We start from the raw sequence: 27,963 nt of genomic DNA, 5'->3' as shown, positions 1-27,963 counted from the left end.
TCCTGACCAAGATGAGAATTCCCGGTCTTCTTAGTCTCACATGCACATACGTGTATTCTGTACCCACGACCTCTGCTGAGCTGCACCTCAGCGGTGCTAACAGAGCCTTTCACTCTCCATCACTCAAGCTGTGGCCTCAGTCAAGCAGAAGAATCTTTCCAGAAGGAAACATACAACAGTCAGCTCACAGCGTGGCACACAAACCACAAAACTACAGTGTTTCTCAAAACCAGAGGTTAAAAAAACAGTTACTAGAATCAGTTCTTATTCTTTCAGAAAAAACTGACCCAAGACACCCCCTCTTGATAGAAGCCATTACCTCCACTACAGCAAAACCTTTGATTGGCCGTGACAGCAGTGGCTGGTTGTCCAGAGATGTGACTGTGTACATGGATCCCACATCAGACACAGACGCTGTTTCTACATTGTCCAGTGGCTCCCCAAGGCTGCCGAGGCTGCCAAGGCTGCCAGTACTGCAGTGGGAAAGATCCAAACTCTCCTGGCTGGAAACAACATGTGGCTCTAGCAATCCTGGTGGGATGGCCAGTTCCAGTCCAGCTTGAAACTGGTCAACTGAGATATCACTAACGGTCCGAGATATGTCCTGTGAGCTGCAGAGGGAAGCCTGGCTGGTGGATGCGGAAGCACTGACACTCATGGCAGGGGTGACACTGCTGGAGCTGCTGATATCCAGACTGTCTGCACTACTGGAAACAGTTGGTTTTTCCAGTTCAGTTCTGCATTCTCCTCCTTCTGCTTTGTCCTTAATCTTTTTGGGATCCTCCTCCTGCAGAGGGATGTAGATCTCATCTTTGAAGACTCCACCATGTGCATTACATGCTTTTCTGATGGCACTTCTGACAGTGCTCTCCTCCAAGTGAGTTGGTATCCCAGAAATGACAAGCAAGCGGCTGTGAGCTGTGGGACCTACCAGTGCTTGACATGCATCTGCTACAGCATCATTTGTCACTCCCAATCCTTGCGGATCCTTCTTAGTTAGGTGTCTGAGAATTATAAGCAGAGTCAGTGCTCTATGAAACCATAACATATCCTCAGGCTTGCTTCCTCCTATACTGAGGATTGCAGCATCCGTGTCAGCTGCTCTGGATGAAGACCGTTTGCCTGAAGACGATGTCTTCTCCCGCTTCATTTTGACCTTCTTCCTCTTTGACAGCAAGCTTGGACTCTGTGGTGTTTGTCCTGGAGAGGATGAAGAGGAGGATGAAGAGTCACTAAGATTTGGGGCACTTGTTGAAGACATCACATTAGCTGTTACGCTCATATTGATAGGTAACGTTACTTCTGCTACAGCAAGGCAGACTTCCATCAGAGCATGGAAGTAGGTTGAAAATCTTCCTTGATCAGCCACTCCAACACCAGAACCACTGCATGCATTTCCAGACACCCAGTTTTGTGTTTCTTCATCGTACAGCTTGTGAAGCTCTGACTGCAGGGCCATAAGCATAGCTAGGCAGGGGTTCAGCTGGAGGGCAATTGAAGATGACAATCCTGCTGGATTCTTCTTCTGCTCCAGATTGTGAATTTTACGAAGCAGCTCAGCCAAGAGATGAAATATCAATTCCTTCACACACGCTGCCATGTCAGTTGTCCAGAGAAAGTTCCCTGCGTGTGGAAGATAAGACATGGGAGTCAGCAGTATTTCACTGTTAGTAGCTTTAATATGAGTTGCAACAGTAACATTAAAAAAAGCACAAAGAGATGCGGTTTCAGTGGCTGCATGTCAGCAGTCAGACAGACAGAAAGGCGTTTCCAACAAGTGCCTATCGACAGGGATTATCTGGAGTTTGAAGACCATTTCAATATTTGCTGCAATTTTTCACTTTTCCCAAACTTTCCATCTGAACCAGCACATTACTGGTGCTTATTATGAAGTAAATACTGCAATCTCACCTAAAAATTCCACTACTTGCAAGAGAACTGAAGCAGGAATAGTATCCAGCTCATCTTCTGATTTTCCATCCCCATCTTCCAATTTCCAAGTTAACAGCTGCTCTGTGAATGCCATTGCCAGGGGGAATTCAAGTGGAAGAGAATGCAAGACCAGCACAGCTCCAGGAGGAGGTGATACTCCTAAGCAAAGAAGTTAAAGACAATACTTATCATGACTCCAGGCATTTATAAAGTAAAAGCACTAACATAGCTTTTAGGATATTTTAAGGCTAAATTTATGCTAAATGAGAATTTTTCTCTATTAAGTACCTTATAATAAACAAATAGGAACGTTTATCTATAATGATACACTTGTAATTAAGTATAATAAAGGTACAGTTTATTTTGTTTACATGACATACAAAATAGAACTGCTTTTAGCCTGTACATATCTAAATACACGTAAGACTTTCACAAGCCCATTTTTTGTAGTACGATGCATGTGATCAGTACTGAGAAAAGCATCAGAGATGCTGTAGCTCAGCAGAAGAACTTAAGGACCTCTGATGGAAAGTTCTAAGAGCTTATTGCCCTCAGTCACCTTCACTACTCTACATAAATCATGCTCTCTCCCCCCTTATGCTGGAAGAGTTAAAAGGGTATTAATGATTGCTCCTGCTTGAGAAGCTGGCATTACCTGTGTGCTACTATACTGCACGTATATTACTCTGCATATTAAAGGGCTATACAATTACTTACAAAAGCAGATCCTGACAGATTTAACAGAACTACCAAAATCAGTCAGATGGAACGCAAAGTCTATAAAGCCATGCTTTGCTGGTTAAGAATGATTGCATATTTCTGTTAGGACATGTTTCTTAATATCTTGTGCAAAAATGCTGTCATAACCAGTGGTGGGACTGGTGACAATATAGGAAGGTCCTACAGATATAATGATGATGCTTGTTCCACTTTTGAGAATACAGTTAAAAAGGAGTTTTAATGTAATCTTATTGTTTTACCTAGCTTGATGTGGACCTTGTCCGTAGGGGTGATCACTGAGGGGTACTGGTTGGTTGTTGGGGGAGGTGTTAGGCCTGTGTTGGTTGGAGAGGCATCTCGAGGATAGCACACTGCCTCTATTAGGTTTAACTGACCATTCCTTTTGACTTTATGGCCGAGCCCATAGACAAGCACTCGAGCCCAAGGAGCTTTATACAGGGATGAACTAAGGAAAGAGCAAGAAGAGTTTGGTTAGACTGTAACTAGCTACTAACAATCCCAACCCAGTCACAGAAGATGAAACACTCTGAGGTATTTATCCCATCACCCAGAAAATGAGTCTCCGAGAAGACAAAACCAACTACGTAACCCAGGGTTCACAGAGGCTCAGTGGCAAATCTTTCATCTTTGCCATTCTTGGCCCCTCAATTACTCACTCTTTGCGGAATCCAGACTGACTTTCCTTACAGGACACAATTACAAATGCAGCCCCAGGAAAATTAACATCCATATTGACCTTGGATTCTGAAATTGGGAATTCTTCAGCAGGAAATTGTTCTGGTGCTGCCTGTAACATAACATTTCATAATAAAAGCTCCCAGGCAGCAACAGCAGCAAACCACCTCCCTGTTCTGTTTTCAAATAAAATACACCATTATAAATAATGACATAGTGTGAGGCCACTTCATTTTAATATAATCCAGAGTATTGCTATTACTTGTGTTTTCAGTGTGCCCACTGTGATCAGAATAGGAATACAATCCATCCAAAGAAACAATTCAGCATGAGGAACGTATTATGGAAGTTAGAATCACACATAAACCAAAGGCTGCTTAGGAATTAAAACAACACTGCTCATAAAACATTACTAAGTATTTTACCTGCAGAAAGGAGCAGATCTGTTTAGTGAGGTCTAACAGACTCTCCTCTCCTTGATGCAGCGTCCGAGTAATGGCAACAGTGAGCCATTCTCTGATGGCTTGCGAATTACCCTGGTAGAAGAGGTCTGTGGCTGCACAGTTCTGGGAGTGGACACAGTGTTGCAGGGACTGGGCCAGAAGAATAGAGCTTGAACTGATTGTTCCATCTGTAATAACAAGTAAGATGTGACAAATTTGGACATCAACACATTTATGTAGCCTGCGAAACAGAGCGTGGAAAGAGAAGCTTTAAAACACTTTAGGTTACGAGCCTCTATTTTCACTCCTGAGCAAACGTCCTCCCAAAGGTCAGCAGAGAAAGACTAGATCTGCACCCCTGACAAAGTTGGCTGCAGATGGGCTCGCTCTGTAAATGCCAGCTGTGTTCCTTCCCTGCCTCAGGCCAAGCCTTAGGGAGGTCTCTCACACGCACGGAGCTGTGGGCTCACTTTGTCCCATCTACAAAGGCAGGTGTATTGCAATTTATTGCATAGTACAATGAGGACAAGGAATGAGAAAATCCCTCTTCCCCACTCATTCTAGATGAGGTGAAAGCAGCTTTATCTGTGCTCAAGCTTTCCCCATATAAGAACAAGATAGGTTTTGGGTGACCCCAAGTGGGTCACAAGCCCTGACATCTCATGGCTGCCACTCTGGAGCTAATGGGAGAAGACAGAGAAAAGCAAAGTGTTGTGCACAAAGGAGTGGGCAGTTCACCAAAATGCCAGTTTGGAAACTGTGGAGAGTGGCAGGATTTGAATTGGACAGATTGTAAAGAGGAAAAACTAAATAAAATCCATGCAAAGTAGTGCTGTACTCTGTGAGAGAATCTTTTACAATGTGGCATCAGTTAGAGGTAGCCAAGTTTCAAAGTAGCTGGAGGAGGGAACAGGACTCTTTCCAATGGGAAATAATTACTTTCAACTATTAATAGCCTATATTTAGCACTTCCTCCTTATGCTCCAGCACACAGATTTCATTGCATGCAGAATAGCTTCGTCATGATAACGGTCTTTGTTAACGCTCTTGAATTAGCCAAAGATTCTTTTCCATGATTCATCACATGCATTCCCTAACCAGATCTGTGATTCCAGTGGGAAAAGGACAAACCATTTTGTGAGATGAAAGGAGCTGAATTTTGAAAACTGAGACACCCAACTGGCATTTAGTTTTACAGCCCTGGATTGGAACTATAAAACCCTCTCAATTCCTTACCAGCATCCCATATGAATACTCCCCCCACTCCCTAATAAATAGAAGACTATCAGTGATAGAGGGACAGAAGGACACTGAATGGAATCTTCGAGAAGACTCAGAACTCTCTTGAACACTTGTAATTAGATCCTTAGCTAGGATTTCAGTTTAGTACTTTATCACTAAGGTTAGGAGCCCATTGAGACATTTTCCAGACACCATCAGTATTAATCAGTAAGTGACAAACTCATTAGACTTTTCTGTGCCCAGAAAACTATTGTACCAAAAGAGAGCTGCGATAAAAATCAGTGTTTACCAGGAAGAGGTGGTGCAAGCAGTTGATTGGATAGCAATTGCAGGTGCTCCAGAGTGATATCACGGATAGCAGGAATGTGGAACAGCCGAGTAAACATATGTGGAGATTTGGGAGCAAAAATATTGAGGAGAGCCATGCGGCAGTACAGCTTGGCCAGGGAAGCTTCACTGCGCAAAAGCTCTCTGCAAAACACAAACATCAGAACATAAAATTGCTTCATCACAATTAAAATAGGCCATAACCAGCAGCCAAACATATATACACTTCATTATTTAAGGTTTAAGTAGACCCAAATCTTTCTTATTCACTCAAGATAGCACGCGTGGTATCAAATTAAAGCATCTGAATTAGAAGCCAACTCTCACAATCAGTCAAGAGTTATTCAACTTCTAGATAGCAACTGACTGATGGTACAAGAAACCCAAGCTTCAAGGAAGGTACCTGTTGTACCAGCATGTATTAAAATACTTGCACACAGCTAAGTAAAATCCTTCCAAGAAGACAATTGTAATGAATTTCCTTTATTACAAAAGGATCCCCCAAAACCTCAAACCCCACTACTCATTATTACATTAAGATTTAATGACTCTTTGTGAGCTTTAATCCAACAACTCCAATAAGATTCAGAAGTTTCTTACTGCTTAAAACAAGGCTGTAGTAGATAACTGTGCTATAGGAAATGCTATAGATCAAGTCAGGTAATACAAATGCCTTCTAACTCCATTTCTTTTGCTTTTTTTACCTGTGAATTTGGATATTGGTATTATCCAGGGTAACCAATCCATTTGTTGCAGTCCTCCTATAACCAGCTGGTGGCCTTTCCAACATGTCAATAGGATACCAGTATCTCACCAGAACTCCTTCACTTCTGAGATAAGTCTCTACTTGGACCAATTCATTTACCTGGAACACCAAAACCAACACTGTCAATAAACACAATCATGGTAATATTTTTTTCCTTCAGAAAGAGCACCACATCAGCATTCTAAGCAGTTCAGTCCACTTAACCACATTCGCTCACAGACGTGTGAGGCTGGTACATTAGAAGCCCTCCCAGTGTATCTTTACTCACTGAATCAACATCCAGGACAACACCATGAAGACCAAATGTCTTCAGCATGCCCCGAATAGCAAACTTGGGTAAGGCTGTTCCAACAGCACTGCTGGTAACGTTGTTACTGTCAGGAGAGCGAGTCACCACGGTGAGACCTGGTCAGAAAGGGACACCATGATTTTTAGGGTGCAGCTTCTTCCTCAGATTGACAATTTATGCAGTAGATCCCAAGTACCAGAGCCCCTCAGCTGCTACTTTCCCCTCAAAATCCTTTTTCCTGATCTTACCTTTTCGTACTTTATCAATTGTAAATTTGTTTGCTTCATCTTTGATGTCCTCGATAGTAGGAAGGTAGAGGTCTCTTGGGATGCCACCATTTTCCTCATACAGGAATTCTACGGTTTGTCGTGCTATATCAACCATTCCTGGTGGGCAGAAGGGAATGCCTGTTATTTCCCCAGCCATCTGAAGTAAGTTTTCATTAACATCATAAGCTGTCAGGCTGACAGATAGGGAGTGGAGCTTTCCTGAGACACTTGTATGCTGTTCATCAGGGCTCAGAATTCCTACTTTGCTCTTACTGTGGCTTTCTCTGTGGCAACCTCTTTACTGAGGTTGTCTTGTCAGACCTGTATTCACTTACAAATCCAAATTCTAAGCACCTGATGAAAACACTGAGTACTTTTTTCTTCAATTTAGATTTTGCATCCCTTAATATAGTAGAACATAAAAGAAACACAGGTGTTATCTCCACCCTTACTAACATCGTACAAGACAACATGCATTGAAATAAACATGGCCATACCTAACTGCAAAGCTCCTTTAATCTGATCCAACCCAGACTTCCTCTCAGCCTCATTACGGAATCTTCTTCTAATTGTAGGGAAAACTTTAGTTTCCCAGGCTTTAACCAACAGGGCATAGTGATCCTCCTGCAAAGACAGAAGTTACTTAGAACACCAAGAAGAAAGAGAAGTTAACAGCCACTATATTTTCCCTAAGGAAGCAGGGAGAAGAACCCTTGTGCAGGGAAACGTAAAAATGTGAGTTACAAGATCTGTATTTAGACTACAAGTTATAGCACGCAGAGCTTGCCACGTTCCTCACCCGGGGAATGTCATCGTCGTCATCATCATCGCTTTCATCATCTGCAATAGGAGGGGGATGAGGATCGGGGCCTGATGTGATGAAGTTCTCATAACTTAGCTCCATTTTATAGTGGCAAGATGTGTCACTGTCATATTCTGCAAAACACGCAGGGAAATAGTGAGATCCTAAGGCACTAGAAGACATGCCACAATATCCATGCAGTTTTTGAGATATGTTATGTTTCATGGTCTCCAATCAGTCTATGGAAGTCTAATGCATTTTGACACAGCATAACCAATTGGCTGTTTCAATCAACATCTTATTGTATTCAGAGCCCTGATAAGGTAATTTCTCATTATATTGCATTAATTGAGAATAATTTGCACATCTCTACAAAAGACAGACCAAAGAAAGACCTTTTTAATTGCCTTGTCTAAAATCCAGTCCGTGTGCAATGCCTATCACACTTCTTAACCTAAATTGGCAGTACCTAAGGACTGCAGCAAAGATATGCTTAAATACTATTTAATTGACTGTAATTTCCCCTGAAAGAGATTTAAAAGCAGAAGTTAATCATCACTTTACGTTGCTGAGCTGTAGCAACAGCCGCAATTCTACACGGAGGTCCATGGGTCCCAGGATCCGAAGCGATGCTGGTGCCAGCATCATTATCACTATCAGAAGCCATGGCAAAAGGCAATGCTTCAAAATTGGCACTGATTTCTTCAGCAAGGTCAATGCAGAGATCAGCAGCATTCCTGTGAGCCTGTCCTTCAGCATAGGCAAACTGGCGAGATCCAAAGTTCGCACGGACCTTCGTGTTCTGGAAGATGAACATAAAAGCATTGAGATGAGCTGCGGATTGTTTTGATCCTTCTCTTTGCTCTTTTAAAAACCTCAGCCAAAGGGAGAAACTGATCACATCTCCGTGCCATACGGCTTTCCCAGCAGCACTAGCTATAAAACTGGCTGCAGCAGGGAAAGCAGTAAGCTTCTAAACACAAACTTCAAACTTGCCTTTGTTCTAGCTTCAAGATACAGCACAATTAGCTGGTATTCTTTGAAGCAAGGTCATTGCTGGGAAGGAATACTAATAGAAAGGCTACTAGCACAGAATAATGCTATCTTGTCAAGCCATTAGTGCTTTGATGAGATGGCATTTCTGCTCATTAGTGTCCTAACAGGAAGGTTAAAAATAATGGCAAAACATCTATATGCACCTGGGAAGGGTAAAGGAACACCTCAACCTAACTCAGTTTGGGTAAAAACTATTGCTCTACTTTTTATAGATATATGAGCAGGCACAATACTTTCTATGTAATTTTAATAAATCTGAAAAAGCATGTATGAAGCAATGCATTTCTGTTAAAAACTCACCTTTTTCTGAATGTGGACAACTGGCCACATTCCACCAGAGACATCTTCTAAATAGGGCCCAAGTCGCTGCCCACAGTATGTAAAATAAACTCTGCCTTTAGCTGGCTGCCCAGGAGGGGGTGGAGTCCCTTCTGTTCTTTCCCACCCAATTCCTGCTACATCCCCTGCAGAAAAATAGAATCATCCAAAGAAGAACATGGATTTAATCTTTATTCTCATCCACTGTTTCCTTTACATTCAGAGGATTTGCTTATCTGGTAAATCAGAAAGTTAGCGGTACTCTTACATACCAGGAGAAAGAGTCACATCCAGTCTAACACTCTTCCACTGTAGCAGGCTGGAGCCATTGTAATGCACTGCTCGCCCATTGCTGAAAAGTAATACAAGGAGAAATTAAGAAGAGCACTGAAACATACCAAGATTAAAGCTCACTATCTGCTGAAGTCCAGGTAGCTGTGATACCGATAACAGGCAACTCAACTCTCCTTATTTTGAGAAAGAGAGATTCTAATTCACCATTTTAACAATGAAAATGTACATGTTGCCTACTACAACATGGTCACAATCCTATTCCATAAGGAGCTTAGAAATGTACTGAGCAAGACCATGACTTCTGATGTACATCTCCAACATACTTGTGAAAGAGACAGGTGCCCACTGGGTTTGTCCAAGCACCATCCCGTTTTTCAGCTTCTGTAGCAAATCCAAATGAAACTATTGGTCCAGTGTCATCATCTGTATCTCCATAGGAAACTACTTCAATTTCCCAGTAGAACGATGGTGCCTAGAAACAAAAATAATACTTATTTTAAAAACAATTATTACAAATCTTAGGTAAAACAGAAAGTTTTCTTTCTCTTTTCATGTACTATTGAACATTAAACAACACAAACTGTTGTACAGCTTGAGTTCTCACCTGTACTGGAACTGGTGAAGTGGCATAGATGAATGTGCCCCGAGGAAGTCCCCCACCTGCACTAGGATCAGCCAAGAAGGTCACAGCAGTGAGATGTGATGAAAACATGCATGCTCGCACAGGGGGAAACACTCTTGATGGGCTCCAAGTGATTTCTTTGGGCTACAAAGAGGAACAAAGAATTTTATTGTACCAATTACAGCTGAAGTCTTCTACTGAAATCCAATAACACATTTTTATGAAGTGCACATTTAATACATCACATACAACTACCACAACTGCAATCACAATAAATTCCCATTGCAGAAATTCACATTAAATGGAATGTTTAAACAAATCCAGCCAGTTTGGCTCCAAGACCACAGGCAGATCCTCTGCACCCTGTGTCTGGCTTCATTTCCAAGGGGCTGAATGCTCAGCACTGTTTCTGTGCTCACCTGCCTTCTGTCTGCTTGGAGCGGAGGAGGGGGAGGCCGAGCGCAGTCACGATACAACATTCGTAGCCTTTCACACTGCATTTCTACAACAAGGAGCCTCTCCCCTGTAACAACAAAACCAAACAAAGCAAATTTAGTTACTGGAGTCCAACAAGGCAATCTTAATACCAGCAAACAGAAACAAATACATCTGCATTTTAAAAGATCTGATCAAATAGTCTCACCTAATCAACAAAATTAAGGACAAAATCTAATGCATACGAGCAATTATTTTCCCCATGTTTAATACATATTTGGCTAGCAAAGGCATTACTATGTTAATTAAGATATAAAATTCATTTTAGTGAGCAGGTTCATGACCCAGCAAAAGCAGGAAGTCAAAAGAATTTATGCCTGCTGTCAAAAAATCAGTGCCCTCCCTCTTACACTGAAGATCATACTGACACCCTCATGTTCCCATCCTGACATTCTTCAATTCAGCCACTTTTCCTCCAATGAAAGGCTCTAACATGGCTCTAAAACTTGCCCGTGAGCTAAGACTGCTGCTGGTCCCATTGCTTATCCTTAAACAGGAAAGGAAATCAAGAGCTCAATGATCAGGAATGTAAGAAAGCATTATAAATACTAGCAAAAAGGTCATAAAAAGAAAACAGAAGGGATAATGTCAGGGAATACAGAGCAAGTTACACTGGAAGCAAGAAAAGTGGAGAGGGTTTAGAAGTGTAGCAGTAGACAACTACCCTCAGGACTTGCATCTTCTGTGACACGCAGAATAATCATGTTGTGGTCTAACCTTTATGCCTAATGTTTAAAATGATACAGTGTGATGATTAGCTACTTGTATGTTAGCAGCTCTGCAGCTATGACAAGACATGCTGTACTGTGCTAGCTATCAAACTCTTAAGTAGCTGAAGGACAAAACAAAGTGAAGTGATTTTAAAGCTGTTATGTCTCTGAGTATGACAATGAAGCTCCAAGAACATGCTGGATACCTACCAGGGCTGCACTCCTGTGCAACCAAATTAAGAACTTCTACAGCAGCTGGACACTGTTGAATGAATTCTTCACAGAATGAACTGTCTTCTAACAGCTGAGCCATCACCAGGCATGCTCTTAATGGAAAAATAATAGGTTTAAAGCATTACAAAAGTGTACACAGAATTCACCTTTCCTCTGCTTCCCAACGGTTACTTACATGAAGCATTTGCTTCATGTATTGTCAGTGTTATGGGGGCACTTTATTTTTGGTGCACATTTTCACAACATTCAGACAATAAATGTACTTAAGGAAGCAAACAAGAACTGTTGCCTTGTCTCCTGCTGTCATATGTCAATGCCCACAGAGGAAGAAAATATGAACCCATGCAATTTCCACCCTTGGCAGCACTCAGGGCCAGGTTGGATGGGGTTTGGAACAACCTTCTCTAGTGGAAGGTGTCCCTGCCCATGGAAGGGGTTGGAACTGGATGAGCTTTAAGGTCCCTTCCAACACAAACCAGTCTTTCTTGAACATTTGTGTACAGTTTCAAAACAGACTCACAAAACCAAAACCTGGTTCTCGCACAAAAACTCACCTGGTTCTTATTTCAGCAAGAAGCCGGACCACTGCCATTACTGGAGTTGAGCCATCTCCTGTTGCAGGAAGTGAGGTGTGAATAGATAGACTTCCCTCCTGAGGGAGCAACATGGACTGGACTGCCTGTACTACCTTCTCAGTAATGGACAGTTTATGAAGAGGCAATGCCTGATGGTGCGGGGGCACGGTAAAAAGTTAAATTCAAGTAGTTAGTTTCTAAGAAATGAGGGTGTTTTATTACCTGGAGTTAATTCTCATTTTGTACTATCACAAAACCAGCACCAAAAACCAGTCAAAAAAAAAGAAAGTAGGAAAAAACAAACAACCCCCCAAAAACCCAACACAGTATGTAATGCAACATTTTTAAGCAACAAGAAGATGAATATCCATGTTACTTGAATGAAAACTTACATATACATATTGTTAAGAGGTATACTTTACAAGTAATCTTTAAGCAAAGATGAAGCAGGCTTTTTACATGCTGTAGATTAATTGTGACAAAAAAATAATTGATATTATACTTTATATTGGATTCTTAAAACTACCGTACCTCAGATCTTGGAACACAGAGCCTAGATAATGGAATAGTTAATGTGTCTGATGCTTGTGAGGTCTTTCTACTGTCTATACTGGTGGGTGGAAATTTGACCGTTGCTATACCTTCTTGTTCATTAATAGATGCCACAACTCCAATGCTTCCTGCTATTCCTTTACCTAAAACCTACAACCAAAGAAGGTCTGTGTAAGATTTAAGGCTTTACAAACAAGAAACACTGAGTGTATAACACCACACTCCAACTCAACACAGAGCTGGATGTTTTAGCAAGCAGGAGCAACACACAATAGCAGTCTCCACAAGTGTTATTTCAACTGCTTCACAAGCACAGACAACCTGCACACTGCTTCCCAAGTATGCCAGTGCAGGCAAGACACCATCAGAAGCACCAGCTCTCATATCAGATACAAAACATGAATGGCACTGAATTACCTGAACTTCAGAACCTATTTTAATTGTCTCCTTAAAACCACCCAGAGCACAAAGGGCAGCTACTGCCTGCCGAGCGATTCTTTGAAGTTTAGCCAGTTTCCTTCCACTGCTACTCCCATTCTCCAAAATACTCTCTGCATATTTCCCAAGTTGTGGAATGTACATCAGAGCCCGAGACAGAACCTGAAGACAGAAGCAAAAAATAGCAGAGAATGACTTCAAAGCACAATTCAAACAAAAAACAATGCCCCAAGCCTCCAGCCCACACACAGCCTCAGAACTACTTTTGTTCTTGAAGAGAATTATGTAACTCAGAATATTCCATGTTCTCTGAAGTGCAAACATCACAGATCTATATACATCATCTTAGCAAAACTCTTTGCTCAAGGATCTAGCCTAAGCAACAGATTAGTTGCTACAGGTTTCAGAGGAACATAAAAGCAGGGTAGAGCCCTTTCTAGCCAACACTTTAGACCCCCAGAGGTCATGGCAGAGAGGACTGATTAGCAGAGGTAGATTAATGACCCAGTGAAGGCAAGATAGCTCCCTAAACAAACAGCATTATTAATTACTGAAAAGACTGACAGGTGAATTAGAGAATACCAACATATTCTCTGAAGCTGGATAGTTTTTGATTACTTATTCCACACCCTCTACCAGAAAGGGCTGCTTCTACGCAATTATACATCCCAGTTTAAACTGGGAAGGAGTAGCTTAGGAAGTTGCTAATAAGTAAGTCCTCTCAACTACTCAGTGCATGCTTGGTGTATTATTTGATAGTTAATCTCCTGTCTGCTTACTTTTTCAGCAGTCGTTGTCCATATCTGAGCTGCATTCGATTCTGGTGCCATCAACAAGCTATGCAGCAAAGCGATTACCTCTGCTGCCATGCTGTTTGCAACATGACCACTAATGAATGGCCTCACAGGATCCGTCCTATGCAGGGTAAGAAAGTAATTTGCCCATTAATTTCAAAACAAGAGAAGGAAAAGAAGATTCAATTGTCAAGAATTTAGAGCATAAAAAAGGGAAGATTATTTTCTGGAGCACTACAAACACTGGTATATAGAAAAGCAGAATCTAGATTAATATAGAAACAAAGTGACCTACCTGGCAAGCTCAGAATTCCTCTCTCTGCAAAGAGATGTTTGTGCAGTCTTCTTTTTGTCCCCAGTGGACAACCCACTGGTAGTTTCTGGATTGACAGTTTCTATGGGTGGCCCAACACTAACTATTAGGCCAGACTGTGCCCACTTAGTTGCCTTTCGAAGAGCTGCAGCAGCTTCTTCTGTAATCACTTCACAACAGCCGCTCTGCAAACAAAATTGCCATGTAAGACAAATACTAATGTTAGCTCTATTTGGCCATACTGTGTGATGCATTTAACTCTCTTCCCTCTGCATATCTAAAAGTACTGAGAACACAGCAAAACATCCTCCTGTGTATTAGTTACAGTCATAAGACAAATTCTTTCTGTTGCTTTTTCTCATCTAAAAAGAGATCAATACAGATTCATTGCCTTTAACATTTCATTTTTAGCGTAAGAGTATAGTTTCTCTTCTCTGATCAAAAAAGCCACATATGAGTATCTCTGGTGCAAATACTCAGGAGCTTGTCTGAAAATATACATGAAAATTTAATTTAAATACTACCAGTGTGCATTAAACATTTCAGGAAAGAGAATATTAAAGGGCTTAAAGATGACCTACAATGGTTGGAGGAAGCATTAGCCAAAATCCTTTTCCATCATTTAGCCCTGTTATTTACATCAATAACTCCATAATGCTAACGTTATATTTAAAGTTATCTTTCTGAAGAGTTCTGTAAATTAAATAACATTAAACAAAGGGGATATAACATCAACAAAACCCAAAATCGACTGGCCATCGATTTTTACAATGCTGAATAATTCTTTAGCTATTCCTTTCCTTACTTTTGTCATGTCTCGATCCATTTTCACCACTTTCTCCATATTGGCTCCAGTTCCCAGTCGGAATGGACGACCTTCTGAGCTACTATTGGAGTGAAACAAAACACATCAGCTTTGTTTTCACAGGTGTTAAAACCAGCTGAACTATACAGTTCCATTTAATACATTATATGTGGTTTTAAATTACTTGAAAGTAACCCTTACAACTGAATTGCTCAAGAGTAATAGAAATACTTCTACTTAAAGACAAACCCAACTGCACTATAATTTACAAAATGAATTTAACACTACTGAATGCAGTGATTTGCATAGCAATTTAACCTTTCCCCTTAAAAAGAAGCATCATGCAACTGTTTTTTAGTGAACACAACCGCCTGAGTTAACCTTTCTCCCACCAACGCCCAACAGCTGTACCTTTTAGTACCATTTTTAGGGCCTGGGTTCAAAACCAGCTTGGAGTGGGGGAAGATGAAACAAACAGTACAAAATACAAGAGGTGATGATGTTGGCTGTTTGACATTCAGAGATCTCAAAATCCAGTGTGCACAAAGAATACTAAAGAAGCTGTAATAGGAAATTATTATCCAGTGTATGCATTATTAAAAGCAATGCTTTTAAAGCCATTTTGCTTTGACAGCTCTATTTGTTGGTCCTACATAGGCTACAATACAATAACAAGATACATCCAATTTTTCTGATGGAGTATTATTCAAGTAGTTAATTTTTCATGTCATTGTTTTCAGACAGATCAAGATGTTTTTATGTTCCTTCGGTTGTGGCTTACATGGCTTGTAAGCAAACCAAAACATCACACTTCATATCCCCCTCCTCCTTTTATACATGTGTATACCCTGCTCTTGTTTCAACTTCGCTGCTCTCATCTTCTACCAAACAGACAAGTCCAGAAAGCACTGGGATTTAGTCTTTCTTCCTCACCACAAATTCAGTGTAGTGGCGTGCGTTTTACCCAGGTAACAGCATGCTAAGCATCAGCCCCGTAAGCCATTTTTGCATTATGGTATTATTTTGCCAGTAAACACAGCAAAGTGGGAAGACATTTTGCTTATGTCTTTGATGCATTTTTCTATACCTGTAGCACTAAAAAAAAAAAGAGAAGAGAAATGGAAATGGCAAAACTGGTTGCCAATTCCAATCCAGTGAGTTAAGAGTACCTTAGTAATGGCTGAAGGACTTCATGGGATGACTGGTCTTCCCGTTTATGAATAAAAATAGAAAGTTTACCATCCACTGCCTCACTTTCTTCTCCAGGATCTTTATCACCTTTTATGGAATTTTTAGGGCTGGCTTTTGCCAAAGTAGTATCTGGCTCAGAGGCAGTTGGAGAAAGAACTGTCTGGCACCCTTCAGTAGAAAGGAAAAGAAGAAAACCAAAAGGAATTAAAACACACAACCATGAGTTCTATCAACAAACTTTCCTGACCTTGAAAATAATGCTAACACACCCAAGATGAATCTAATACATCACTGTGACACTCAGTCTGAGAACAGTTAAATTAAGAGCCAGGTGGAAAGTCAAAGAAATGTCCTATCTTAACACTAACACATCATATACTTTTTCCTACTTGAGCTTTCTGTCAGTACAAAAGCTCCTTGCAGAAACATGACTTGCTTGGCAATTTCTCAGATTAGTGTGACACCAGAAAGATGCTGCTACCTGGTACGACATAATCCGCCAGCTTAGCCAACAGCAGAGAGGCAATCTTGGAGGCTGGGTCACTGGGATCATCCTGTTCACTGTTCAGAGAGGGTACTGAGTAACTCCAGGGAGGCAACTCCACATTTCCACAGTCCTCAACACTCATGAGAGGCAGTGCAGCACGACACAACTGGAGGATTATAAGGACCAACTTTGGAGAAGGACGCTGATCCAACAGAAGCGACAGAAGCTTGGACACACAGGCTGGCTGGCTCAGGATTGCTTTACCTATATGACTCCTGAAAGGGATTAAACACCAAGACTGAGTAAGTGTCAGTTTAGAATGATTTTGAAAGTTATTTTACCTTCACTACTGTCAAAAATATACATATATCCCCTAAAGAACCCCCACCTGCTTTCATACACAATAAAAAATACTCCAGAGGCAAAGGCCTAGTACCTTGACAGGTCATTAAGAAGACTGAGAACATCTTGTAGTGCATCATTTCCTGCAGCTTGGTTACCACAACACTCTGTGGCTCGGGCAAGGTGGTTGGTAAGAAGGCTGGAGACCTGGCGAGCCAGACCAGAGTGAACAGCTTCTGTCGAGCCACCTGTAACAGCAGCGCAAGAATACACAATTGGAATTAACAAAATGAATGGAAATGTCTACAAATTCCTTACCCATAAACTGAAATTAGTAAGTTTTTGGTCTGCTATAGCAAAAAAATATATAAAATGTCTTAATTAAAAGTAAAGCCTGATACAACATCTATGTTCCATCAGCCAATAGCTACAGGTGTACGAGTTTGTGTTATGGCTGAATCCTATCACAGAAGAAACCTGTCAGGGATCACTCAGGGTCTCTGGTTATGTCTAGACAGAACCAAGTGACAGACATATCTGCAACATAAACACTCTCAGGAAGAGGAAAAAAACCCCTAGAATTAAAAAAGCACCAGGAAAAATCAACTTATTTTTGTATCCACTTGTGTGTCTGAAGAACCCTCACAGTACTGAAGTCATGGTGAGCAAACGGCCTATTTTAAATACATTTACACCACATCTCAGGCACTTACACAATTCTAAAGCACACAACAGAAACCTATTTGGCAGTCTTCCTACCTTCTTCTTTCTCCCATTCAACACACCGATTGGCCAGCACCTGGAAGGCAGCCCAAGCCATGGTGGCCACCTTCTGTTTCTTGGTCTGTTTTTCATTTGAACTGGATTCTGTCTGACTGCTTAAACTGCAAAGCCTGTCCATAAGTTGTACCAGGCCACTACGTACCAAACATTTCTCTTCGCTCCTGTTTAAGAAGAGAAATTTGGGTTTTACTTAAATAACTTTTCAGTCAGCAAACAACAGACACAATGAAAATACAGAACATGCTGTTAACTCAGCAATTAATCATTTCACTGACAGAAGGATGGTTCTGCCTCTCCCTTCTCCTCTCCAGATAAAATTCTGTACTCTAAGCAAATTTAACAGGATGCTCTCGAGATAATCCTCATTACTCCTCATCCCAGGAAGTGTTCAAGGCCAGATTGGACAGGGCTTTATGAAGAAAGGAAGTATGTATATACTAGGTAATATTTCTCGCTAAGGCAAAACCCATTAAGGATGCCCTCCTTCCTTTTCTGCAGGAAACTCCTTCATACCTTGTGTAAGGTATAGTGCATAAGAGGCCAATGCTATTTGCACAAGCAATGGGGTAGCGAGCACACAGTGAGACCACAGATGTCATTGTCTCTCCAAAAGCTTCCTGGACTTGTTCCACCATCCCGCCACATGTGAGCTCTTCAATTCTGTTGATAGTTAGATATTTGAAATGGTAGGTTTTCTAGGTTAAATAAAATGAACAAACTTCCAAATACAGCTTTAAAGAAATAATCAGCACATATTCAAAATTATCCAAAGAAGATTCAGAAGTTAAATTCAAATCACTTAATGCTTTAATATGAAACATAAGTAAACAAGATAGTAGGATAGTTTTATTTCAAACATGATTGAAACTTGACTACAAACAAAACACTTACAAAGTATCAGATTTAGTATTAGTATCAGCTCAGTCTATCACTAATACCTAATTAATATGAACATAGAATTAAGATAGTAAGATACCTTTAGACATATCTGTGGACACATCATCCAAGTATGAAAGGAAAGTCCATCTACTACCAAATAAAAGCATTTTCTAGAAGCTTCTGCCTTTTAACCCCACAGGCACCAAAATGGTTGTTGCAAGTTTAGTTCTACAAACTGGAGCCCTCACAGCTAGTCACTCCTCAGGGTTTTTCTTTGTGCAAAGCAATTTGCTATCTTCTACAGAGACTGAAACAATTCTTTTCAGAAAAATAAACTAACCTTGGTCCTCCCTGGAGCACCATGGTCACTGGGCCTACAAGATGGGTCACACCTCCAACCCGAACAGCCGCTGTCAGCAGCTCTCTCATGTGCACCAGGGCTTGCTTCCTCGTGTTCCCACGCCGCCACCTCGTCTGAGCAGCGAGCAGAAAACTGCTGCTGGACACCTACGAGATTGTGTTTGGTTTCGTGAATGAGACACAATAAAAGACCTCCCTTCCTTGTGAAAGTTTGAATTTGGAAATATAAGGATTTGGCACATTCAAAAGGACATACCGCTTGGTCAGGATTTGTTCCAATGAAAGCGAAGAGCTGCCCCAGTAGGACACTGTATGTGGGTTTATCTCTGCTGTCCTCAATGGTCAGTGACTGGAGAAGAGTAAAAGAGCTACTTCTGTGGCTGGTAACGTGGCGGCGCCTATGAGAACACAGGAGAGTTACAAGGGGCAGCAGTAAGCCAGGCTTTGCTTTGCAAAGACTATGATGATTTTAACAACACAGGCCACATTATTGTAAAGCAGCTTAGTGGAATAAACCCTCGCATACCTTTGACTTGACCTAGCAAACTCGATATCTTCATTACCGATCATTTCCAAGTCAGATGGTGCTGACATACTGCGAAGGAAGACGGGCTGGCGGACGGCGTGAGAGATCACTTTTGTTTCAGATGCTGATTTACAGGCTGCAATATTACACAATATGACAGAACGTCACTCCTGGCTTAGGAGTATGAACTGGCTTTAAAATCAGTGTGGACATTCCAGTGAAAGCTGTAACATACAGCAAGGAAAATGCAGCCTAAGCAAGAATTTGCAACTCAGTTCTGAGGACTTCCCTGTTTTCAGGTATTGTATCAAGTTAGATTTGATGTGACCAGGTTACGCATTTTTCTCCCAATAATTCAGGAGACTAAAGTTTAAATTCCACTTATTATTAACCATACCTTAATTTACCATCATTATGGCAGTCAGGAAACAAAGACTCAGCCTTATTCACTGTAAACAATTTAATTTGATAAAGTAAAAAAGAGAAAAAGGATTGATTTTAATTTAAGTGAAAGAGGGAAAATAAGAGAAAAGGAAGAACTTATCTCTTCAAAAAAAAAAGTAAAAAAGAAAGTACAATGTTGGTCATGAGATCTATACCTGGAGTCTCTGCAGGGGTACCAGATATACTTCTTGTGATCCCAGACTGTGCTGCAATAGTGACATGCAATAACAGCTCTGCTCTGTTCATCAAGCTCTTCACTAGTGTTTTGGTTTTCGCTAGGGGATGAGAGGTCTTCTGTATCAGCGAATTCACCTCTTGAAAAAACTTCTCCCTAAGATTACGAAAGGAAAATAAAAGAAGCAAGCTCAATTATGTTTTAACGCCTTCTGTAATAACATGTTACTGTGAGAAAGGTTATTTTATACAAGACATACAACATCAATCTGTTCTATGCCAACAAAGTAGAAAGCAGATAAAATGAAATAAATGATTTGTTAGTAAATACTAATATTAATGTATTTAACACAAATATTCTACAGGTGCTTTCGTAAGTACCTTTCCTAAATGGTCCACTCCACAGCCAGCTACCAACCTTAATGCCAGGACCACATTCTCCAGATCGCTTCCATCAAAAGAAACTTCTTTCATTGAACACAGAAGTTCTAGTTCTTTCATCTTGCTCTAAACAAAGTGAAGGAAAAGGATGAACATGTGTTGAGTGAGCAGCATGAAGCAGGAGCACACACACAGCAGCCACAATGCTTACCTCATTGAAGTGATAATCATAAAAGAATGGGACATTGTTCTCCAGCTTCCCATGCATGGCGTCATCTACCTCGTTCTGCCATTTCTGCTCCAGCTCAGCCACACTCTAGTAAACAGACAAAAATAACACTTATTGCAGTTGGTCATCTTAAGGAGCTGAAGAAATCTTAAAAGGAGAAATCTGAGTATATTTTGTATTTCTATGTTTCTAAAATGCTGTTAATACACCTTTATTCTCAAAAAAGCCTCCTTGGTTTATGTATTTTCATTTTTACCTGCAATTGTCTCTCCATGGCATTTAGCTTCTTAAAGGTCTCTCCCATAATTTTACAAAGTAAATCATATTCTTCAGCATGTTCCTCCTGATACTGGAAATTTATCAGGGACTGGAGTGCATCAACCAAATTCAAATGTTTTATCACACATGAAACTACCATCTCCTCCATTACTTCTGGCTGAATCACATCCCTAGGGTTATAGGTAAAGCCAAACTGATTAAGCAAGAATAATGGACAAACTTTGACAATTCATATTTACAATTCACTAGATGCTGATTTACAAACAAGTATTTATAGACTATTAAACTCATATCATCGTACACATCAGGCATGCCACATCCTCATTGTGCTTCTTTAGCTCACTTACTTTGACACCGAACATTAAAACAATAAAAGTCAAGTTAGAGCAGAACAGTGACTACTTACCTTATACTAGGTCTAAATTGAGGCCGAGCACGTCCAGAAATTTCCCTGAGTTTGATCATGATTCCTGGAGGCAGCCTAATTCTAGGCAGATCAAAATAGTGTCCAACAGGAGGCACTAGAACATCAGAAGGGTATGTAAATTCTCTATCTTCATCTATAGTGAGAGGCAACGGAGAAGGACTTGGTGTAAGGGCTGGAGATATGACACCATTGGCTTCCACCTGCCACTGGCACCTGGAAGAAGAAATAAAAACAGATGAAAAGGACTTTTTTCCCTCTAAACTCTTCCTCCCGTTCAGAAAGATACATTACAAGGACAGATTACATATTAACATATTAAATCTGGCTTGTACCAAGCATAGCCCAATCCTCCTCTATTTGCTCTAAAGAAAACCTCTCTTCTAGAGAGTATTCCCTTTGTTTTAGGCAACACAGAACTGCTGAACAAACTGCAGGAAAAATTATCACAACACAAGGCTTCAGCACAACTATAGAAGTCCCCTTCCCTCAGAAAATAACCCACATTGGAACTCAGATCAAAGTTACTATCTTTTTACCTTTGTAACAGTTTAGATCTTAAGAGCTCTTGACAGGTTTCTTCATCTTTGGTAATTTCTGGTCCGTTGTATAGTATTCGCAGCATAGAACAAGCTAACACAGAAAGGCCAAGTGCCAGGTCAACTAGGAAAGGCAACCCTCCCGACACGTCCTCTGAAGACTCCTGTAGCAGGAATAGTGATAAGTTGCACTCAATCAACCATGAAGTCCTTCCCCAATATATTTCAAGATAGGTGATTTTATATTTATATATATGTAAGATTATATGTACATCTATATATAGCTATCTTTTATGTATCAATCATACATCTCTTACACATAGGTATAAGTAAAAAATGCTTAACAATTAAAAGCAACATATAAGAACAATCCATTATTTTCCTGAACCAAGAAAAAAGAAAAGGTAAAGTCATTTTTGGTTCAGTCATTCTTTGGCCTGCAGGTCTGTCATCTCACCGGCCTAGTCCTAGCTTCCTGGTAGAAGGATTAGTTTTGTTTCATTTGATCCCAGCATCCCTTCCCTCTCTTCTTTATAGGCTGGAATCATTATTCTCCTTAAATCCCCGATTTCCAGGTTGTTACAAGATACCCATCTCTCCAAAGAAATCCTGCTCTACAAGCAGCAAAAGATATTACAGTGACTTCATCCAGGTCCAGTGTCAATGACAAGAGACAGATAAGACATATTTAGTAATTATTATCTTCATAAAACCCTAAGCCATGCCACAGCCTAGAACTTAGATCCTTTAACACTGTAAAAAGATGATTTGTCTTACTGCCAAAATAAGTAATAAGAAACAAGTAAGTTTTGAACATTAACTTCCAACTTTGAAGCACATTTCTATTTGATCTGGAGTGTGTTACAGACAGAAGACAAACCAGGCTGAGCCTTTCCCATGGAATGTCGTGTTTGAGTACCTGCGCTCGAACAGTGCAAGCAAAGCCCCACATGGCTTTGTCTGGAGTATTGTGCTCACGACCACTCCGCATTTCAAAGGAGAAGGTGACTGTATCTCCTTCCACCTTCAAATTTTGATGGGGAGGAAGGAAAGAAAAAAAGAAGAGACATTTCAGAACTGGGGCAAACAAACAGAGTTTTCATTAAAATGGCTTATTGTATGCATTAATGCTTTTAATGACACTTAGATAAGCATTATTTTTATCTCTGATTAAATACTCCGATCTAAAATTCTTCCCTTTTTGTAAGGATATCTTTTAGTGGACAATTTGATTTTAATTTTGCTGCTGGCTAACTACAGTAAAACAGTAACAACCACTGCATTTGTAGAATTTATCAGCCTGTAGTACTTGGCTCTGATTTTCATCAGAACACTTTGATTGTTTGTCTGCAAGAACCCATGCAATAACCAACAGTTCTCTTCCTGAGGGCAGACAGACAAGCTCTTCAAGGAGAACAACATCAACACATTAACAGAAAAGTTTGCTAAAAGGCCAGTATAAAAGTCTATGTCTGAAAAATAAATGAAATTCCATTAATTGTGAACAACGAAGTGCTTGTTGGAAATTGCTTTCCATTTCATTACTTTTTTATTTCTTTTTGAAATTATTTTTTGTTATATATTTAAGCCCAGTTTCAGTGTGGGACAATGCAGCAGCACAAACATGTAAGGAAATAAATGACGCTGCATACAGAGGGAACACACAGCAAAACTATTGAAATACTGAAGTTTCAAGAAGTTTCAGGGTTTTTTTCTGTCTTGCTTAACTACCAAAAGCATCCAATGTCATTTTAAAAACCAACATTAATGCTACGTTTATTACTGGTTATATTTGTGGGTTACTGTTCAAAAAATGTAGTTATGCCCACAGACCTTAAGAATATATGCACAACCTGAGACCCTGCAAGAATTTCTCTTAGGAAGATCAATGAATGAGAACAGTAGTGCCATTAGAGACTCCAGGACTGAAACACACCAATAATGAATTCCAGTAAGACATAACAAAACAAGATAAGCTCAAAGAGAAGCATCACACATAACACAGAGCCGAGTTTAAAGTTATTCCCCAAGGACACAACAGCCCACTTAAGAAGTGATCTCAGGACGGGTAACCATACACTTAAAAGCTTCGACTTCATTGTTATAAAGGGCTAAAAAGGACTCAACAGGGTTTCCAAAGGGGAATTTTCTATGTGAAATATTGGTAGATTATAATACTGTACCTTTACTAAGTCTTTCGGCCAACCAGTTCCTAAGACACTACGGCTGCCATATCCCAGTGTATTGCCTCCATACTCAGCAACCTTCCTACTGTTTGTGTTAGGACCAGCATAGATCACCAACTTCAAAACATAAAATACACTGTTAGACTGTAAGAGAAAAACAAGAAAATCTAATAATAATAATAATACTTAGCACTTCCACCGCGCTTTAGATTCTCAAAGCGCTTTATCAACATTAACAAATCCTCACAACAGCCCTGTGAGGAGAGTAGGCAAGTATTATTATCCCCATTTTACAGATGGGGAAACTGAGGCAGAGAGGAAAATAAGTGACTTGCCCCCGAGGTCACATAGCAAGTCAGCAGTGGAATGGGAGCAGAAACTGGGAGATATCCCAACTTCCATTCCTCATGCTGAGCTAAATAGAACATACTGTCTCTCTACTAATAAACAGATTGATCCTGCTCCCATCAAAGTTCGTATTTTGCTAGATTAGTGGTTGGACTCCATGGCCTTAAAGGTCTTTTCCAACCTAAACAGTTCTATGATTCAGTGGGAACATGATGAGGTCCAAAGTCTTCTGGAGGAGTTTAATATTAACGTCACCCATTACTGGTTAAAGACATTTATAAATAACTAATGGAAGTGAGTATCACAGGACTTGTTCTACGTTAGAGAATATATGGCAAGAATTAGTAAGCAGCACAAGCAGCTCTCCAGTTATACAAAGTAAGTGCTAGCTGTTGTGTTCTTGGAATTGAAAATACTCATTCATATTAATCCACGTAAAAAAGGCATATATCATCAGGGAAAAAAAAATAACCTTTCTAGTGTTGCTTAAGCAATCTGTGCTGTTCAACATTGGAGACAGCTAGATTAAAATTGGGGAAATAAAGAAGACTGAACAGCAGTAAAAATGAGCAGGAAGTCAAACTGCGACATTCTGAGCCATCACGAAAAGAAGTTAAAAAATAATGGAAGAGTTTGGTATGAATTCCTGAGGGGGAAAAACCCAAAACAACTCCCCTCCAGAACTTCTGGAGTCTACTACATTTCTCCTATTCCATAACTACCACTACTTCCGACATCTTCTGAGGCAATTTCCAAATTGCAGAACCTAACCCTTAACAAAAGATCCTCACAACTGATAGGTCTTAAACACTGAAACAATCACTGGATATTATGTTCTGAAACAATATAAAAGAAGAATTAAATACATCTTTTTTTGATTGTTTCTTCAAGAATGATAGAAATTAAACACAAACCATCATCTTCCTGTCTTTTCATGTCAACAGCTCTTTGTACATTCTCTATCATTTAGCTAAGTCTAGTCTTAAGATGAAACTCAAGTTATTCACACTTACGCCATGCAAGAAATAACCTCTCTGCATCTCTGTACTTTACAGCCAGGCAAGTTGACTGTGACATTACAGAACACTAATAAGCTCCTATCAATAAAAATCTCCTGCATTATTCTGGAAATCACGAAAGACAAGGGGCAGAAAAGACAAAAATGGGAAGTGCTGCTGCTGAAAATATACACAAAAGAAAGAATTTCGGAATTGGCCCTTGCTTACCTTGTCGTAATCATATTGTGAAGAACATCTGTTGTCAAATCTAAGATACAAACAGCGGGCTCCTGGGATATGGACAGTTTCTTTAAATTTATAGTTATCCCTGACAGGATGAACTGTTTCTACAGTCTTCCCAGCAGCCCAGGGAGCTGGGATCTTCAAACCCGTCAGAAAACCAGGTTCTTCTTTCTCTTCCAGCATTCTGAAATCAGAGTAAACAATGAGTCCTACAATTCAGCACACAGATTTCTACTGTATATAGAATCATAGAATAGTTAGGGTTGGAAAGGACCTTAAGATCATCCAGTTCCAACCCCCTGCCATGGGCAGGGACACCTCACACTAAACCATGGCACCCAAGGCCTCATCCAATATCATACTATAAAGTACTTAAAAATCACTTCTCGGTATTGATACATAGTGACACAAAGTATTAACTCCCCATTTTAGGCATAACTATATTGAGGGAACGTGCAGAACTTGAAAAGTATGAACTATGTACATTAGAAATAACTATGCCAAGCCCTAACCTGTAAGATCTGAACTTTTCCCTATGCTTTCTAATTTTCAAGTTATGGTACACAATCTAAGTAGTACCATGGAAAAGTAAATAGTATTATATACTATATATGGATTTTAACACAATTGGTAGCATTAAAAAAAACCCCTTCCCTCCTGGAAGAGCACTCAAAACTGATTACCCCATCATAAAACAACATGTTTCACTGAAGCTTATGATCTGGAGGAGGACTGAAAATAAATTTAGAGTTTTCAAACTATTTCAGACTGTTTGCAGACAGTTTATGGCACATTATCACAAGTTGTTTAATGTTACAAATTCTGCAACACTGCAAATAGCAATGATAAGCATTTTTATTTCATTTAGCTACGTGCTTCTGTTTCTAAGCAGAAGCTGTGTCTCAGCTCAAAGTGATATAGGACCTAAATGCAACACTTAAATCGTCTTCTCTATGTAAATGAAACCATTTAATATGTTTCCAATGGTTTTAATACTGTATCTCACGCTGCCAGAGCAATTTGCATTTTCTCCTGATGATCTTCCTTAGCCTAATTTATTGTAAGAGGAACATTCAGAATTAATTCCTAATGCTTTAGGGGAAGGGAAAAAACCAAAACAAACCATCGCCTGTGCAAACAACCTGAAGATAGTATTAATGTAATTCTATATGCAAAAAAAATCAGAACTAATTGCCTTTTGTAAAGGCTTATATATCTTTAAGACAGCCTTACAAACCACTACAGCTTTGCCTTTAATAAAACAAGGAAAAATATGGGGGGGGGGCAAGATTGCTGCTTTCAGATCTATCCCTCAGCAATGCTTAAATGAACAGTTAAGATATTTTATCCCATGAAAAGACCCAAACGTAAAGGAAATCACCTCTCATCAGGCAAGAGCTTCCCTTTCTGTTCTGATGCACCACTGGGAGAACTGTTCAGTTCTGAGAAAACTGGAGACTGAGTTTTAAGCAGCAGTGCAGTCTGTGGCACAAAATATAGTGTTAGGAACATGCAAACAGTAAGTAATTTTAACATCTTGTTATTGAACTATATTAACAATCACATTGTAAGCTGTTATTGGCAATGAATCATTACTTAGTAGCTGTTGTAACAATTCAAATTTAACATTCAACATTATCAGCTTTTGCAGCTGTTAAAGCAATTCTTACACTGTGATCTGCAGGAAGTTGACCAAGACCTCCAGCATTTCAGAATATACATGTCACATCTATTTTCCTTTGTAGACAACTGCAGACACAAAAAACATACCTGACTTGTGTAAAGAACCAGCTGCACCAGCTGAGGCATCAAGGCATCAGCCATAGTCAGGGTCTGCAAATTTGGGTGCATCAGGGATGTCAGTAGGACAGGAAGCAGATGTCCAAGCATAGTAGCCTTTGTAATTTGCTCCAGGCCTTTTAATCTGTCAGGAGAATCAAAGTTTGCATAGTAACAACTATTTTCATGGAGTATCACTACTATTTTTAGTAGTCTGTTTAATCTTGTAATAGGCTGTGTAAGTAGGCAATTCAAAATTCAGCAGATTCGCATTCGTAAAACACCAAAAAAACCACTTTTATATCTTGAAAACATTACAATTTCTCCAAAATGAAACCTAGTCTTTGCTATCAACTCTTACAAACAAGACCAGAAAACAATAAAAACCAGGAGTTAACTAATTACTTAGAAAATGGTAAGCTCCCATGGGCATGCGATGAAAGTCCACATCAAACACAACTGTATTTGTTCAGTATGTGTACCAGGCTCCGAACACATGCAGCTCAAAGTACTTGAAAAGAACCTGTATCTACAACAATATATTTGAGCACGAAACCCATCTGAAAGTATCTCAAAGGAATTGTGCGCTGTCAATAAACAAAACTAACCTTGCAGGCACTGAAAAGCTTAGAAACTGAAACCTGAAACATGACTGGGAGAGGGGGGTGTTTTTAATAAG

General features: G+C 40.0%; 1 protein-coding gene across 9 annotated transcripts in view; it reads right to left on the bottom strand.

Moving 5' to 3' along the window:
- The window catches only part of HECTD4 (HECT domain E3 ubiquitin protein ligase 4), a 71,657-nt gene that overhangs the window by 13,224 nt on the left and 30,470 nt on the right, over positions 1-27,963 (bottom strand). For 6 of the 9 annotated variants that reach the window (XR_013957955.1, XR_013957956.1, XM_080628935.1 and 3 more), the window contains exons 19-61: positions 27,276-27,429; positions 26,887-26,987; positions 25,491-25,689; positions 23,914-24,060; positions 22,650-22,754; positions 21,731-21,894; positions 21,174-21,407; positions 20,745-20,937; positions 20,471-20,575; positions 20,297-20,385; positions 19,860-20,035; positions 19,261-19,396; positions 18,991-19,132; positions 18,715-18,881; positions 18,009-18,155; positions 17,472-17,656; positions 16,807-16,960; positions 16,365-16,645; positions 15,862-16,051; positions 14,693-14,774; positions 13,870-14,072; positions 13,560-13,695; positions 12,760-12,942; positions 12,322-12,492; positions 11,770-11,939; positions 11,192-11,307; positions 10,196-10,299; positions 9,759-9,920; positions 9,478-9,626; positions 9,133-9,212; positions 8,843-9,006; positions 8,051-8,288; positions 7,484-7,620; positions 7,182-7,308; positions 6,664-6,801; positions 6,395-6,531; positions 6,065-6,225; positions 5,323-5,504; positions 3,774-3,979; positions 3,330-3,460; positions 2,913-3,118; positions 1,912-2,091; positions 320-1,623 (exon numbers count right to left, since the gene is read on the bottom strand). Coding sequence is in view for 7 of the 9 variants with exons in the window: in XM_080628935.1 (XP_080485061.1) it covers positions 320-1,623; positions 1,912-2,091; positions 2,913-3,118; positions 3,330-3,460; positions 3,774-3,979; positions 5,323-5,504; positions 6,065-6,225; positions 6,395-6,531; positions 6,664-6,801; positions 7,182-7,308; positions 7,484-7,620; positions 8,051-8,288; positions 8,843-9,006; positions 9,133-9,212; positions 9,478-9,626; positions 9,759-9,920; positions 10,196-10,299; positions 11,192-11,307; positions 11,770-11,939; positions 12,322-12,492; positions 12,760-12,942; positions 13,560-13,695; positions 13,870-14,072; positions 14,693-14,774; positions 15,862-16,051; positions 16,365-16,645; positions 16,807-16,960; positions 17,472-17,656; positions 18,009-18,155; positions 18,715-18,881; positions 18,991-19,132; positions 19,261-19,396; positions 19,860-20,035; positions 20,297-20,385; positions 20,471-20,575; positions 20,745-20,937; positions 21,174-21,407; positions 21,731-21,894; positions 22,650-22,754; positions 23,914-24,060; positions 25,491-25,689; positions 26,887-26,987; positions 27,276-27,429 (7,936 nt within the window). In the remaining 2 variants the exon portion in view is untranslated. The remainder of the gene's footprint in view (positions 1-319; positions 1,624-1,911; positions 2,092-2,912; positions 3,119-3,329; positions 3,461-3,773; positions 3,980-5,322; positions 5,505-6,064; positions 6,226-6,394; positions 6,532-6,663; positions 6,802-7,181; positions 7,309-7,483; positions 7,621-8,050; positions 8,289-8,842; positions 9,007-9,132; positions 9,213-9,477; positions 9,627-9,758; positions 9,921-10,195; positions 10,300-11,191; positions 11,308-11,769; positions 11,940-12,321; positions 12,493-12,759; positions 12,943-13,559; positions 13,696-13,869; positions 14,073-14,692; positions 14,775-15,861; positions 16,052-16,364; positions 16,646-16,806; positions 16,961-17,471; positions 17,657-18,008; positions 18,156-18,714; positions 18,882-18,990; positions 19,133-19,260; positions 19,397-19,859; positions 20,036-20,296; positions 20,386-20,470; positions 20,576-20,744; positions 20,938-21,173; positions 21,408-21,730; positions 21,895-22,649; positions 22,755-23,913; positions 24,061-25,490; positions 25,690-26,886; positions 26,988-27,275; positions 27,430-27,963) is intronic. The other 3 variants (XM_080628936.1, XM_080628939.1, XM_080628940.1) reach the window with 2 other exon arrangements.

The sequence above is a fragment of the Psittacula echo genome (genome assembly GCF_963264785.1).
Source record: "Psittacula echo genome assembly, chromosome: 13".
NCBI classification, from domain to species: domain Eukaryota; kingdom Metazoa; phylum Chordata; class Aves; order Psittaciformes; family Psittacidae; genus Psittacula; species Psittacula echo.
Note: the sequence above shows the minus strand (reverse complement) of the source record. Positions and strands in the feature narration are given on the sequence as shown.